This window comes from Penicilliopsis zonata (assembly GCF_001890105.1).
Source record: "Penicilliopsis zonata CBS 506.65 unplaced genomic scaffold ASPZOscaffold_5, whole genome shotgun sequence".
NCBI lineage: Eukaryota > Fungi > Ascomycota > Eurotiomycetes > Eurotiales > Aspergillaceae > Penicilliopsis > Penicilliopsis zonata.
The window spans coordinates 1,517,255-1,530,789 of NW_019208915.1; the positions used below are offsets into that span (position 1 = coordinate 1,517,255).

The 13,535-nt window shown below is 49.8% G+C and overlaps 5 protein-coding genes across 5 annotated transcripts; 1 reads left to right on the forward strand and 4 right to left on the reverse strand.

Annotated features, from left to right (window-relative positions):
- Window positions 1-801: 801 nt before the first annotated feature.
- On the reverse strand, window positions 802-1,645 carry ASPZODRAFT_141556 (hypothetical protein; the record flags this gene model as incomplete). The annotated part of the gene is made up of 3 exons (XM_022724762.1): window positions 802-1,087; window positions 1,147-1,495; window positions 1,573-1,645. The coding sequence occupies 3 exons, from the start codon at window positions 1,643-1,645 to the stop codon at window positions 802-804; spliced, it is 708 nt and encodes a 235-aa protein (XP_022582519.1).
- Window positions 1,646-2,016: 371 nt separating this feature from the next.
- Window positions 2,017-5,898, reverse strand: ASPZODRAFT_15457 (hypothetical protein; the record flags this gene model as incomplete). The annotated part of the gene is made up of 5 exons (XM_022726103.1): window positions 2,017-3,555; window positions 4,025-4,308; window positions 4,374-4,654; window positions 4,714-5,739; window positions 5,813-5,898. The coding sequence occupies 5 exons, from the start codon at window positions 5,896-5,898 to the stop codon at window positions 2,017-2,019; spliced, it is 3,216 nt and encodes a 1,071-aa protein (XP_022582520.1).
- Window positions 5,899-6,207: 309 nt separating this feature from the next.
- Window positions 6,208-7,230, reverse strand: ASPZODRAFT_15458 (hypothetical protein; the record flags this gene model as incomplete). The annotated part of the gene is made up of 2 exons (XM_022726104.1): window positions 6,208-7,132; window positions 7,193-7,230. 2 exons carry the CDS (start codon window positions 7,228-7,230, stop codon window positions 6,208-6,210), a joined length of 963 nt encoding a protein of 320 aa, XP_022582521.1.
- Window positions 7,231-7,248: 18 nt separating this feature from the next.
- Window positions 7,249-8,409, reverse strand: ASPZODRAFT_1832334 (hypothetical protein). Its single transcript, XM_022727193.1, has 4 exons — window positions 7,943-8,409; window positions 7,737-7,860; window positions 7,428-7,670; window positions 7,249-7,347 (listed from the first exon to the last, which is right to left on the reverse strand). The coding sequence occupies exons 1-3, from the start codon at window positions 8,214-8,216 to the stop codon at window positions 7,577-7,579; spliced, it is 492 nt and encodes a 163-aa protein (XP_022582522.1). The 5' UTR covers window positions 8,217-8,409; the 3' UTR covers window positions 7,249-7,347; window positions 7,428-7,576.
- Window positions 8,410-10,196: 1,787 nt separating this feature from the next.
- ASPZODRAFT_15459 (hypothetical protein) lies at window positions 10,197-13,393 on the forward strand (the record flags this gene model as incomplete). Its single annotated transcript, XM_022726105.1, has 3 exons — window positions 10,197-10,336; window positions 10,388-10,728; window positions 10,776-13,393. 3 exons carry the CDS (start codon window positions 10,197-10,199, stop codon window positions 13,391-13,393), a joined length of 3,099 nt encoding a protein of 1,032 aa, XP_022582523.1.
- Window positions 13,394-13,535: the final 142 nt, after the last annotated feature.

A 13,535-nucleotide genomic window follows, 5' to 3' on the forward strand; every position in this document is an offset into this window, starting at 1 on the left:
GCGAGGAGGAAACGCCGGGGCAGCGAACTCGGCCTCGACGGCTGCTACTGTGAGCCATGGTGTGTCCGTGAATTATGAAGATACACTGCTTAGGTGCTGGGGCTTCTAATTCAGGGTGCATTCAGGTGGCAGGTTGCCTAATGAGGAAGCCATTGAAGCCATATTGGTAGAGATAGTGGAGTTGGCATTGCCCATGCTCAATAATGATAACAAACAATATCAGTTCAGTGAATCCAGATGAGATGACAAAATTGCTACAAATTAATGTTCGATAGATAGCTGCCACAAGGTAGAAGCTCTGATGATTGAGGGTATCAACAATGGGGAGTACAGCAGCTACTCAGTATAGTATGGAATGAGTATGGCACGACCGTGTAAAGTTAAAAGATTAATTGCCATTGAAAAGGAGTCTAATAAGAAAAGAGTCGTCATGAGATGATATTCAACCACTGATGTCCATCTCTAAACGTTGGATAATATCCGATCATACTGTTTTGACAGTAGCCATCCCTTCAACAGAGGCTGGTCCCAAAGAATATGGTAGAACTGAACTGGGCGAGAATTGTGATTCTTTCCACTGATTCGTGTTCCGGCGCCTAGAAAGTGTCGAGGCATTCCTTCTCGGATGGAACCATAAAAAGGTGGTATGTGTTTTCACTCGACGCACAGAATAGGATGCGAATGGTGGAAGCTTTTTTGTTCTTCGTGTACTCATTATAAACCCCCTGAAGCCACTGATTGTGGAAACCAACAATGAGGCAGTTATCGACGGAGTGTCCGACCCGGTCCCGCCGGATCCGTTTACATTCTCATTTTCCTTCGCGCAGCAATCGTCCGCAGATCCTGGTACACCTTGCCCGGCTGGGCGCCCAGAACCAGACTGACGATCGCCTCCCGTGCCATCTTCATGTCCTGGAACCCACCCAGGATGTGAATCTTCGATCCGGCGACCACGACGCGGGTCCGGGTGGCGTTCTCGATCGCAAATCGCGTCTTGCCGTCTTTTCCAGCGATACGGCCGATCGCACGGGAGAGGTGGTCTCCTTGGAGAGTTTTGATATCCTTGATCTCGAACGTCTCCATGTACCTAGAATGATATTAGTATGCAAAGAAAAAAATCAGAGAAAAATCACCGAAATAACATACAGATCGTCAAGTCGCAGCAGGGCAATCGCATCGTCCACGTCAAACCCGTACGCCAAAGCACGGATGAAATCCTCGCCCTTCTGCAGAGCGCCCGTGTCGGTGGTGAAACGCGAGTTACGCAGCTCCACAGCCTTGTTCTTCATGTTCATCCTGACCTGCAGGTGCAGATGCTCGCATAGCGGGGTATAAATCTTGGGCCAGGAGGCCTTGATCGGAGAGAATCGGTGCGGCGGGATGGGCACCTTGCGGGTCTCGATGTGAACCAGGTGTCTCGCCGACGGCTGCTGGTCCTCGGGCGTCATCTTCAGGGGAGGAGCGGACTCGAGATCGAGCATAAACTCGTCGTCGCCTAGTGCGAGTTAGCAACTGCAGCGAGGGGAGCAGTGGCGACCACCGGACCACGCCAGGTACAAAGAAATCTCTTACCTGCATTCTCGGGCTGAGTGGCAGGAGCCGGCGACTCGGCCTTTTCGCCGCGTAAAGCTGTAGGGGCAGGCATCGTGAATGTGGTGGTGCAACGTCTTGTCGATAAGCGCGGATTCTGGCGATAATTTTTTCCAAGTGTGAAAAATTCACGATCACGTGGTGTGATGGACACCTCAGGCAAATATCAGGCAAACACGCTTTCCTCCACCTCAAGAACAGCCAACAATCTTCCCTTTACTCTTCCATCAAGAAACTCGGAAATATATGGGTTTTTATCTCACATATCTCTGAAATAACATCTCAGTGATTGAATAATTCCTGAATCATCACTAAGTAAGATTATGACTACTCTACAGGAGCTAAAGATGAATATATACAACGATGCTAGAGCTGTCATATTTCGCCATATTTCTCAAGTGAAGTCGCTCTACAATCATATTTTAATCAATTAACACTACCAGAATCTTCCTGGATGACAGTTTGATCCAGATGCGCAGCATAGCGGCTTCTTCTCCTCAGCGTGGCGCCGTATATCTTGAACAACAACGGCATGGGAGCCAAGCCGACAGAGATGGAGCCAAGAAGAGTCATTGTCCAGTGGACGCCAAGTCCTTCGTACATGGGATGGGCAGCCATGACCATTCCACCAGCAACGAGATAGCGAGCCATGGTGATGCTCGCCAAGGCGATTGCGGCATGCTCGCCGTAGCTGTCAATGATATATTCGTAACTGCTGACATAGATCGATATCAGAACTATTCCGAACAAAGCACATGCGAACAGACTGGACCAGATGGAGATGGAGCGGTAGTTTGTCCAGCCGAGCCAGAATAACGAAACAGGGAGCAACGGGCCAGCGACGACGGCCGGCCACAGTCGAAACTCCGGCAAGAGAGAAGCGCCGTGCTGGTATGCCGTCTTTCGGCGCGCCCAGGTGTACAATGCTGGAACGGCCAGCATGGCCACTGTCTCGCCCACGGCTATGGAAGCGAAACATGCGCCTGTTTGGGCCGTGGACAGGCCGTATGTCTGTCGGAAGATGTAGTCGAATCCGGACAGAAAGGTGAAGAGCAGAGAGTACAGGAGAACGAGATAGCTGCCCAGCACGGCAAGAACAGGCTCCGTGGCAAAGAACTTTGCTGAAAGGTGGAGAACCTTTTTCAAACGGTGGAAGATCTCCTCGTGTTCCGCATGCTCGGATGTGTACCGGCCATCCCCCGTGATGGCGCGCAGATGCTTTGCTTTCCACTCGAGGATGATGGGCAGATATGTCTCGGGTAGGAAGAGAAGCGCAGTCACCCACGCGGTACCGGATATGATAAGTGTGATATACGCGGTCCATCTCCAGTGCAGACGGGGATTCGCCACGACCCAGCCGCTCACAGTCGGCGCTATAACGGGGCCGGCGACATTCGCCCACGCAAGAACGGGAAAGACAAAAGTTCGTTTGACGGGACGGAACTGGTCACCCACACTGGATCCATTGATTGCTAGCGTTGTGCTGGAGAAGAGACCGACAAAGTACCTGCATGCGATCTGGCCGGCAAACGTAGGCGTCAGGCCACTGCCGAGCACGAAGAGCAGGTAGATGAATGTCGCGCAGAGGTAGGTCGGATTCCTGCCCACAGACTCGGAGATAGGCCCAGCAAACAGCGACCCAGAGGCAATCCCGAAGAGATACATGGCTGTCGACAAATTCCCGGCGACATTGGATACACCAAACTCCCTGTTCGCCTGGGCCTGGACTAAGGATTCGGCTGCACCGGCCCAGCCCTGCGTGAAGACAAGGAAGACCAAGATGGCGATGTTCTTGCTTCTGCACAAGAGAGACCAGTTCCGGGGATTCAAAGACGGGTTGTCTTTCGCCGTGACCACTTTACGACCGATTGATTCCCCTGGCGATATGTCGTCTCGCCTAGATGGAATCCCTGCTTCTATCTTGCCTCGACTCTCGAGCTCCGTCTGCCTGCGAATCCGTCGGCTCTGCACGATAGACCACATAGACAGACATGGATCATATCTTCATCAATAATATGTCAAACTGGTAAGCTATCGTGCGACCTGTTGCCTCCCTGGGAGCTTATGTAAGACATGACGATGATTTGTGTCACAGCATACCGGCGGGGGGGTACCTTATTGATATAACCTAGATAGAGGATATACTTGTAGATCAGATGAGATTTTTTATGACATACGGTTTTACTGAGATGGTAATAAGGTACAAGTATTATCGGCCAGAGAGCCAAGTACTCGCTTATGCATCAAGTAGACTAGTTTGATATATTCTCCGATATCATCCTTCATGCGGGGGTTAATTAAGCTTATTCTATTCCACAGATAAGGTAGATAGAATTTGTCCATGAATTGTTAACATGAAACTTAGCTTTGCTTCTATACCTAGACCTATGAATTACAGAAAGAGTAGGCTAGACTACTTGAATAGAGATCTCACTATAACCTTCATAAACTCATGGATCTCCCCCGCATCATCCGTCGCGGCATTATTCAAATACGCGATCTTCAGATCCGAAACCACCCCGACCTCCAATATACACCGGAGCAGCCACCAGAGCTCGAGCGCGTGTCGCGAACAACCCTGGTACTGCAGATTATCGCCGGCCTGGGCGCTGACGGTGCTCCAGAGCTGCTTCCAGCGAGACGAGGCGCGGAGGAGAGTGGGTGAGATGACGGTGCTGAGGCAGCTTGCTCGGGCGACGAAGGCGATAGAGTGGAGGGCTATCAATTAGGATTAGGATTAGCATTAGTTAAGGCGTCGATCGACATGTTTGGGGAAGAAGTACCGCTTATAATGACTAGAAGTTGAAAAGGACGGAGGTCTTGAATAGCGATGTCAGTGGCTGGATCGCCCATGATCTGTGTGACGAATGTTTTCAATGATAGAGAGCTGGAAAGGTCCTGCTGATACTTTTTGGCTAAATTTGCGAATTGACTCTCATCGTCTGCTTCGAAGAGGTCGTCGCTGGATTGGAACCCGCCCACCATCTCGGAGACGGTGATTTGCGGGGGGTTTTTGAAGACAACAGTCAAGTAGCAGTCCATTAGGAATGTCCATGATGCGAGCCTTTATAATAGACCGTTAGCGATGATACGTGATGAGATCAGAGATGAGACCGTACTAACCTTAGCTGGATCTCCGTTCTCACAAAACTCTTCCAATCCCTGTCAACGGAGTGACGACAGTTGAAGATCCCAAACGAGCGCAGGGCAGAGACAAGACTGGGGTGTCGTCTGGTGCGAATGCGCCGAATCGTCTGCATGTCGTTCATGCCGAACTGGGTACATTCGACGATGAGAGCGGCCTGCAGAATCTCGATATAATCTGGAAAAGAGTCTGCTGCCCCAGGCGGTAACTCGAAGATGGGATGACTGAAGATGTACTCTTCCGCAGCGGGTAGAAACCTTGGCGCCGCAGCAAGAGAATGTTCATGCGAAGGGGTATAGATCGCACCCGCTAGAAACACTGCCAGCAGCAACTGCGGGGATACATTTTCTGGAAGACAAGTGGGACGGTGGACGACAGGTAGATGGCGATGAAAATGATGAAAGTAGGAGGAGAAGAAAGCAGAAAAATTGGCAATAGTGAAGATGGATTCTGGATTCAGCTGGGTCTGCTGCGCTTGCTGAGCCTGCTGAGACTGGCTTTGCTGGCTATCTGCAATCGTAGAATAGAACTGCAGCTGGAGAACGATTTCGTTCAGCCGGTACTCCAACGCCGAACACAAGGAATCCGGGAATGACTGCAGCGGAGACTCCGGATCAACCAAATCCGGCATTTGAAACGGCGACCAGCTCGCGGGACCCTCTAGGGCTGCCCAGAGATCCGTAGCCGAAGAGGAAAAGTCCGACGAGAGAGGCAGTTCCAACAAGGCAGAGGGGACCTGGACCGATCTCCTGTTGGGATCGGTCGGTTCGGCAGCGATCAGTTCTTTGGCATTCACCACCGAGTCTGTCAAGGAGAGGAGGAAGAACAGCGACAGGCCGCGGTCTGGATCAACTCTATCGGCCGTATGATCTACCGTGCTGCCTCTCTGCTGTGACTGCTGCTGGGCACCTCCTTTCTCGCATGATTGCTGCTGTTGCTGTTGCTGCTGCTTCGGGCCGCTGGGCTTTCTCGAGCACGAGATGGCATGTCTCCGAGCGGCTTCCCTTGACAGTACTTAATTTAGCAAGAGGAATGAATGAAGACAGTAGAATGAATGATGAACACGAAGAAACATACGGCTTTGGAAATGTTTGTTTGCAAAACGGACAATTTGAGAGGGGCCCCGAATCGACCAATCTCGTATCTGCTCTCTCATTAGCCATCGCCAGAACCACCGCAGAGAAAAACAAAAGGGCAGGCCGTCTAACGTGTTTTTTGATGCCGGATGAGATGGCTATTTCTCATATACGACCTTCCACAGACGGAGCACTCAAACATGATGGACGACCGTCTGGAGGGATGAATCAGAACCTCTCGAGGAAGAAGAAAGGAAGGGAAGCAGAGAGTGGGCAGATGAGATGACTAAGCGGTGGCCAGTTGGCGATGGTAACCAATAAGAAAACAGTCATTATCTCAGGTACAGTGGCAGGGATTTATCAGGGGAATAGTTTATATTTTGTAATGGGTAGTGGTTAGAAAGGCAGTTTTCGGTGCAGTCTCGATACGATCTCGGCGTAATCCTCCTCTTCATCGGCGGTGATGAGGTCATGTCGGATCAGAAAATCAAGTAAAACGTTCGCACTCGCCGGTTTGAACCGCCCATCCAGCATGGCCTGTTTGGCCTGGTTGACATCCATAAGATGGAACTCATGGATATCATCATCGACAGGCGTGAAGACTACATCAGATCCCACCTCCATATCGTACACGTACAACAGACCCGGATTCATAAGACCAGGAATCCCACCCGCCCTCTCGTCGCTGATGTTGAACCAGGTCACTGTCCCTGCCGACCGGGCTTTGGTTCGGATCAATGATTCGCTCAGGGCAGCTTCTTCAGACGCCTCGCGGACGAGACAGTCAAAGGGGATCTCGCCCTCTGCCACTCCGCCCGCGACCGTGTTGTCCAGCATACCGGGATACGTCGATTTATTGAAGTTGCGCTGCGGAATCCATAGCTTGATTCTGGGTTCCGGCTCTGATTCTGTCGGCGGTGCTCGTGTGTAGACGGTTAAATGGACGCCGCACCCGACAATGCCAAACAGAGAGATGGCAGATCGTTCAATGGACACGGGGAACTTGGCTCCAATGACGGAGAATCGTTCATCGCGTTTTTGACCTAGAGAAGGGAAGATATTTTGCTCTCTAGCAAGGTCAAGCACTTGGTCGATGCTCTGTGAGCACAGTTCTTGCCAGTTCGCTGCATCACGGCGCCGTAACAGATGAACCTGTCGCTGGGAGGAGTTCAACTGGAAATCCTCCGTCCACGGCATGCTTTGAACCACCCAGTCGAGCAGAAAGCCATGGGGTCTAATGTCGTCAGGGAGATGGAACGTCCACAGCGTGCTCAGTTGTTCCTCGTAGGCATGGCTGTTCCCAGGATCGGGATAGGGGAAGCTGGATAATTAATTGCACAATCCTATGTATTGAATGGAAGAAAAGCAAGGAAATACTCACTTGTCACAGTCTTTGACTACGTCGAGAAATGTCTTCATGATGAGGGTCGTTTGTTGGTGGCGGAAGAAAAGACGAGGCGGAGCGGAACAGAGAAAGGCTGTTTCTGCCTTGGAATCCAGGCAGCAGGATTTGAGCTCAAGGCATCAAGGCATCAACTATCTATGTCAGTATTAAGAACAGCTGTGAGTCATTTTATTTGCATTTTTATATCATGGCAAAAAGGTATCTAGCTCACGTAATTCTATTCTCTACTATAAACAAGGCTTAATCAATATTGATACAGACAAAGGTCACAGCGATCTGTCCATTGTGTACTCTGAAGCCACATCAAGATCCAGATACATCCTTACCCGGCTGTAGACAGTCATCGGCCGAGCTCCTTCGTCATTGTATGTGCTTGGTATAGTGTATATAGGAGGGCGTCCTGCCTCTAGGTCTCGAGGGGGGGCTATACGATGAAGGTCTTGCCGGACACCTACTATAGCCAGCCATGCCGATGCTTAGTAGAGTCAAGAGAAAAAGAAGTAGAATCAATTTTACTAACCTTTCTGCATGAGACTGTAGCATAGTATGTCTGAAACAGTGTTCCACAACTTGGCGAGGACCGTCTTGGCGTAGACTGCCATAACATGAAGCACTGGGAAGGTTGAGATCACTTGCGCGGCGGTCTGGATGATGGAGAAGAAAAATTGGACAGAGAACATGTCAGCAGTAGCTGGCGCAGAGCAAGCAAGGCTTGAATGAAAATACTATGCCGTGTGTGTGTGTGTGGTCTACATCTTCCGGATCCCATGGTCCTTATATAGGTCGAGTGCCACGTTCCCATCACTCCTTTTGCCTGTTGGCTTGCGATTATATACTCAAGTACTTCTTTTCTGATATGTTTGATATTTTTCAAAATTTCCGGAGCCGCCGAAAATCCGAGAGTTCTGGGAGATGCAACAGCAATCATAGGCGTGAAAACAAGTCCCCTGGTCAGTTTCAAACACCCGCAATACAAGATTATAGTATCTGCAGCTTCCATTCACCGTGTGCTTCGTACTTTTGCTGCTTCCGTGCCATGGTCCATCACCCGCGGAACCCGGGTGCGTTCCGCCATCGACACCGAACGGTGCTGATCTGATCACAGCCTCCTGTTAGAGGAATGTGATTCGCAGGGGATTTGCCGGGGAAGCGGGATTCGATAGATAGATAGAACTCAGCCAATTAGTGGATAGAATCAAACATAGGAAAAACGAGGCTGTCGAAAGTACCCCCAACAAAGGTACCCCTGCAAAGGTACCCAACAAAGGTACCTAAAAACCGCTCTTATCGAAAGGCCCGTCTACTCACCGGTTATGACGAGCTGAAGGGGGAAGACAGACCCTGGCTGTTCGAGGGGGAAACGTACCTGCATCCGCGACACTGTCATTACAAATAGATTTTATTATCATAATCGATGCCAGATGAAAAGGTACCTTGTTTTGATCCTATCTGATGACTCATTTGGACTCGTTCGGGCGCAAGAGCAAGGTGGTGTCGCTTGACTGAAGCCCAGCTCGTAGTTTACCAGGTAGGAGGTACGGAGTGCCAGGCGCGGTGTCGTGACTCTGTCATGCCGTCTGCCGTGCCCTACTACCGTGCCCTAACTTCTTGATCGGGAAGGACCACGTGATGGTAGCCTGCTACTTCCATCTTCCCTCTTCCTTTCTCTATTCATTCACCTCTACCTTCCTTAAACTATAAGTCCTGTCTACTGCTGAAGCAAAATAATATAAATCACATCTGACCGTCGGCCTTGAGTTGTCCTTTTGTCTCCTCCGTCCACCGTTCCCGCCCGCGTACCATAAGCAATAGACTACAGCGAAGTGAAACCCTGCCATATCTCCTTCACTGTCAACTATCTGCGATGACAATGTGCATTTAATGAAAGCATACGAATTCGATCTCCGTCCGACGACGATAATGACCCATCTCGAGAAGAAGTTCCGCATCGTGAACGCCGACCTGGGTTTGTCTCCGTGAGAGCGTGGCGAGGGAATAATTTGGAGGAGAATATGGCAAAAATTGATTCATTAGATACGATTCACTTCATGGTGAAATATCCTGTCACAGATGGAATACCAGTTGCAGATCTCTCCCGTCTGCGTCGCAGGTATATCCAGATTGAGATCATGGAGGGAAGACCCGTAAAGACAAGAGCGACCATGGCGATAACAGTACTCGGTGACCACACCATGATGGGCTGGTAAGAGTGTGCTCAGAAGAAGCCCGGGACCATCACTGCAGTTCTTACTTAAATAGAGGGGGATGGAACCAGGCACGGTGCTCTGTGAAGGCCATCATCATGCGTGGAAAAGCAGATTCTGCGTATAGCCAGTCATAGAGCTGGCTTGGAAAGCTTTGACAGCTAAGGAACTGATCTGCGACACTTCAATTCCAGATTTTGAATTCGTCAAATGGGAAACAGTATTCAAATCCAAGTTCGGCCTCGAAGAATGAAAGCAAGGCCGTGGGCCACCATGCTGTGGCTGAGCCGTTCGAGTTCCTGACATCTCGATGGACACTCCGTTCCAAGTCTGGTCCTGTCCAATCAAGGAGTTGAGTGAGTATGTACTCCGTATGATCGCAGGTCAGGGCTATCAGATGAGCCCCCGTGGACTCCATGCGCAGAACCAATTCTGGTCCCTGCCAGTAAAAACAGGATGAGGCTGCACAGGTGTGGGCCAACACAGTTTGTAATCTGTTGGTGGAGGATAAAGACATTTTGGCCTGGCCCAATAAACTGCTTCTATTTAGATTGTGCCAACGCGACTTACCTCCAAATCAAAATCTGGTGTTGGCCAATCATCGCGGGTTCATCCGACAGGGTTGTGGCTGCAAGGCTGAGGCGGAGGAAGATAAAAGCTCAGGAAGCACCTTCCAATCCCCTGATGATGGTCAGTAACAATTATTTTCTCATCTTCATTCCTCTCGCTTCTATTTCCCCCTGCATACACTTACAAAGAGTTAGTATTGAATCGCCATGCCGAAGAGAGCGCCTCGAATCTCAGATGAAGTATGGGAACGACACAAAGAGGAGATTATCGCGCTGTACTCTGCGTCAAACTTGACTCTGGAGCAGACGAGAGTCCGGATGGAATCGAACCATGGTTTCCAGGCGAGGTACTATCAACGAGTTTTTGACACTTGATCAGATGCTGATACTCCCGACAGCCAGAACCAGTATACTAAACGGTTAAAGGACTGGGGAGTCACCAAGAATTCCCCGACAAATATATGGCCGACAGTCAATGCGAAGATGAAGAAACGAAAGCGTGAGGAGGGCAAGGACAGCGAAGTCTCGCTTCATCATAAACCACTGTCGAGCAAGAAGGTGCAAAAGGAGATTGCACGCCATGTCACCTTCACACAGACACTTGGAAACTTGGAGTCTGCACCAACCCCCGAGGGAGTGACCATTTCCACTCCGGCATGTATTTCAATTCCTGGATATCGTGAGGTCTATACGAAGAATCTGCCCTCGCTGCGATTGAGAGATGAGGTTCTATCCAATTGTATGCTTTCTGCCAAACTTTGGTATATCTTGACTGACCGTTAGCAGTTCAGAATATGCTGAAACATAAAGATTCTGATTCTGGGTCCCTCTTCATATGGCACGGATATCACAACCCATCAGACAACGGTCGTGGCTCGACAAAGACTGTGGGCCTTCCGGATTCATCAAGCTGGGAACTTGAACGAATACAACGCCTTCAATGCTATGTGGAAAAGGTCTCTGGCTCAACTGAAGAATGGCAGAAATGGGTGGCGTTCCACAGTTCAAACTGGATCCAGGGAGCATGGGACAATCGGGATTCTCCGTCGACCCTGGCATCCAATATCACCTCTTTGGTTTTCATGCTCGCCAACAATATCCTTTTGGATGATGAGATCGGCAGAATCGCCAGTTTCCTTCGGGCAAATAACGCGCTCACTCTTCTCGTTGATTTCTGTCTTTCGACATCACCTTTGGCCAGAATCTTCGGGAAAAGACTCTTCATTGGTGCTGTCAAATCAAAAGACTGTGCAACTGTTCAACGACTTATCGAAGGAGGATTCAATCCAAGCTTGGTGTCCAAAAGCACGGATCTTCTTGAAATAGCAGTTGACAACATGGACTCCCCAATGGTTGATTTGTTGTGTAAAGCGGGTGCAAAGTTTCGAGACAATGAATATGCATCGCTGCTTACTAAACCATCTTTCTGGGAGCCAGGCAATTTCAAGATGGTGCAAACGCTTGTTGCCTTTGGGGCCATTACGGAATTATCTCTCAAGAACGCCGGCCATCAAGGGTCATCTCTGATCTATGCCGCATCATCAGGGAGCCTGACCGCTGTACACTTGCTGCTATGCAAGGGTGCAAACGTCAATGCCTATATATCCGACAAATATGGTACAGCACTGCAGGCTGCAGCTGCAGGAGGCCATCTAGAGCTGGTTGAAATGCTTATTGAATCGGGGGCCGACGTCAATGCCCCTGATGGTCCTGGATATGACCGGGAACCCTCAACCTACTTTGACCACTCTGGAAAGATCGCCATGCAAACGTCAATACAGACTGCCGCCGAACAAAACAATATCCAGCTGGTTCAAACCTTGTTAGTAAATGGGGCATCTCCGAATTCTTGCCCCAGGCCTACCCGGTACTGCCATCCGATAAACCCCTGGTCCCTGAGAAGTTCTCTCCAATACGCGGCTACAAATGAGAATCCCGAGCTTCTGGCTCTGCTCCTCTCATATGGGGCTCAGCCAGACCCCGATGTCGGAATGTCTTATGGCCATACAGCCCTCCAGATAGCAGCCGGAGTGGGAAATGAAAGAATTGTTTCATTACTGCTTGACGCCGGAGCCGATGTGAATGCTCCTCCTCATAAACCCAATGACAAAACAGTGATTGAAATAGCACTTGGAAAAGGTCACTATGCTATTGCGGACATTTTGGCCCGGCATGCTGCACTGCGGGGAACCCCTACTATGGATCCAAGAGAATTCGATGACCCGCAGGCTGCAGCGTTGAAAGATGACGGAAGGATTGGTCTTCTGCATGCAATTTATGACGAGAACCTCACGATTCTGGAAACTTTAATCCAAAATGGTGCAGATGTTGATCCTTTGGTGGACTATTTCGAAGAGACTCCGCTCTATCAAGCTATCAAGGACGGTTGGTTTGATGGGGTAAAGTGTCTATTGGAACATGGTGCTCAAGTGAATAAGTATGCCCCGACCTTCGATGATGTTCTTGCGCCCGACAGTGCGTTGGCACTGGCAATTCAAGGAAATTTCGAGGAAATAGTGGAGTTGCTCCTGGGCTATGGCGCCGATGTAACCGGTCACAGCAAATATGGCCCATCCAGCGCTCTGAATTATGCACTATGCCTTTTTGACAACGAGGAGATCATCAGCCAGCTTCTGAACACCGACGGGGTCTTGACAGTCACACATCTCGATCTACCACCTCTTGCAGTGGCTACGTTCCAATGTCAGGATAAGGCAATCCTTGAGCTCATCCTTGACGAGATGGTAGCTCTCCCAAAATCATTACGGGATGAGCACATCCAAATTGCATGGGACATACTACTAGCCAATGAAGACCGGGTCAATTACTACTGGCTCCATGATATGGGAGCCATAGACGTCTTGCTGAAGAATGGCGCCGATATCAATTCACGACACCATGATGACAAAACAACAGTTCTAACTCGAGGCATCCGGGCACCAGCTGAATGTATTTTGGATCTGATTGAGAATGGAGCTGATGTGAATACACCTGCCACGGAAAATAACGGAACACCCCTTCAAGAAGCAATGCAATGGGGTAACTGGGATACCATCAACCTACTGCTGGAGCACGGTACGGATATAAATGCGCCACCAGCAAGAAACGGCGGTCGGACAGCTCTCCAGGCAGCTGCAATTCACGGCTACGTCGCCATCGCCATCACACTCCTGCAACGAGGTGCAGTGGTTGATGAGCCAGCAGCTCCAATTGGTGGGATAACAGCCATTGACGCAGCTGCCAAATATGGCCAGTTGGACATGCTACAATTATTGCTCAATGAATATCGTGGGTCCGAGGATATACAGGTTGTTTGCAGAAGGGCAGCGGTTTTTGCGGACGAGAAAGGACATGTGGAAATTGCCGAGTGGCTGAGGGGATATCCTGATGCTTCACTCTGGTAGTTTGGCAAGGAATGCACTGGTAAATGGTATATAGCGTTGTCTTCGATAGAGTATAGAATGAAATATGACCTCTATACCTTGCTATTTCACCCTCAAGCCACAGTATATTATTATTTCATCGACGCATGTAGCCTTGCCAATG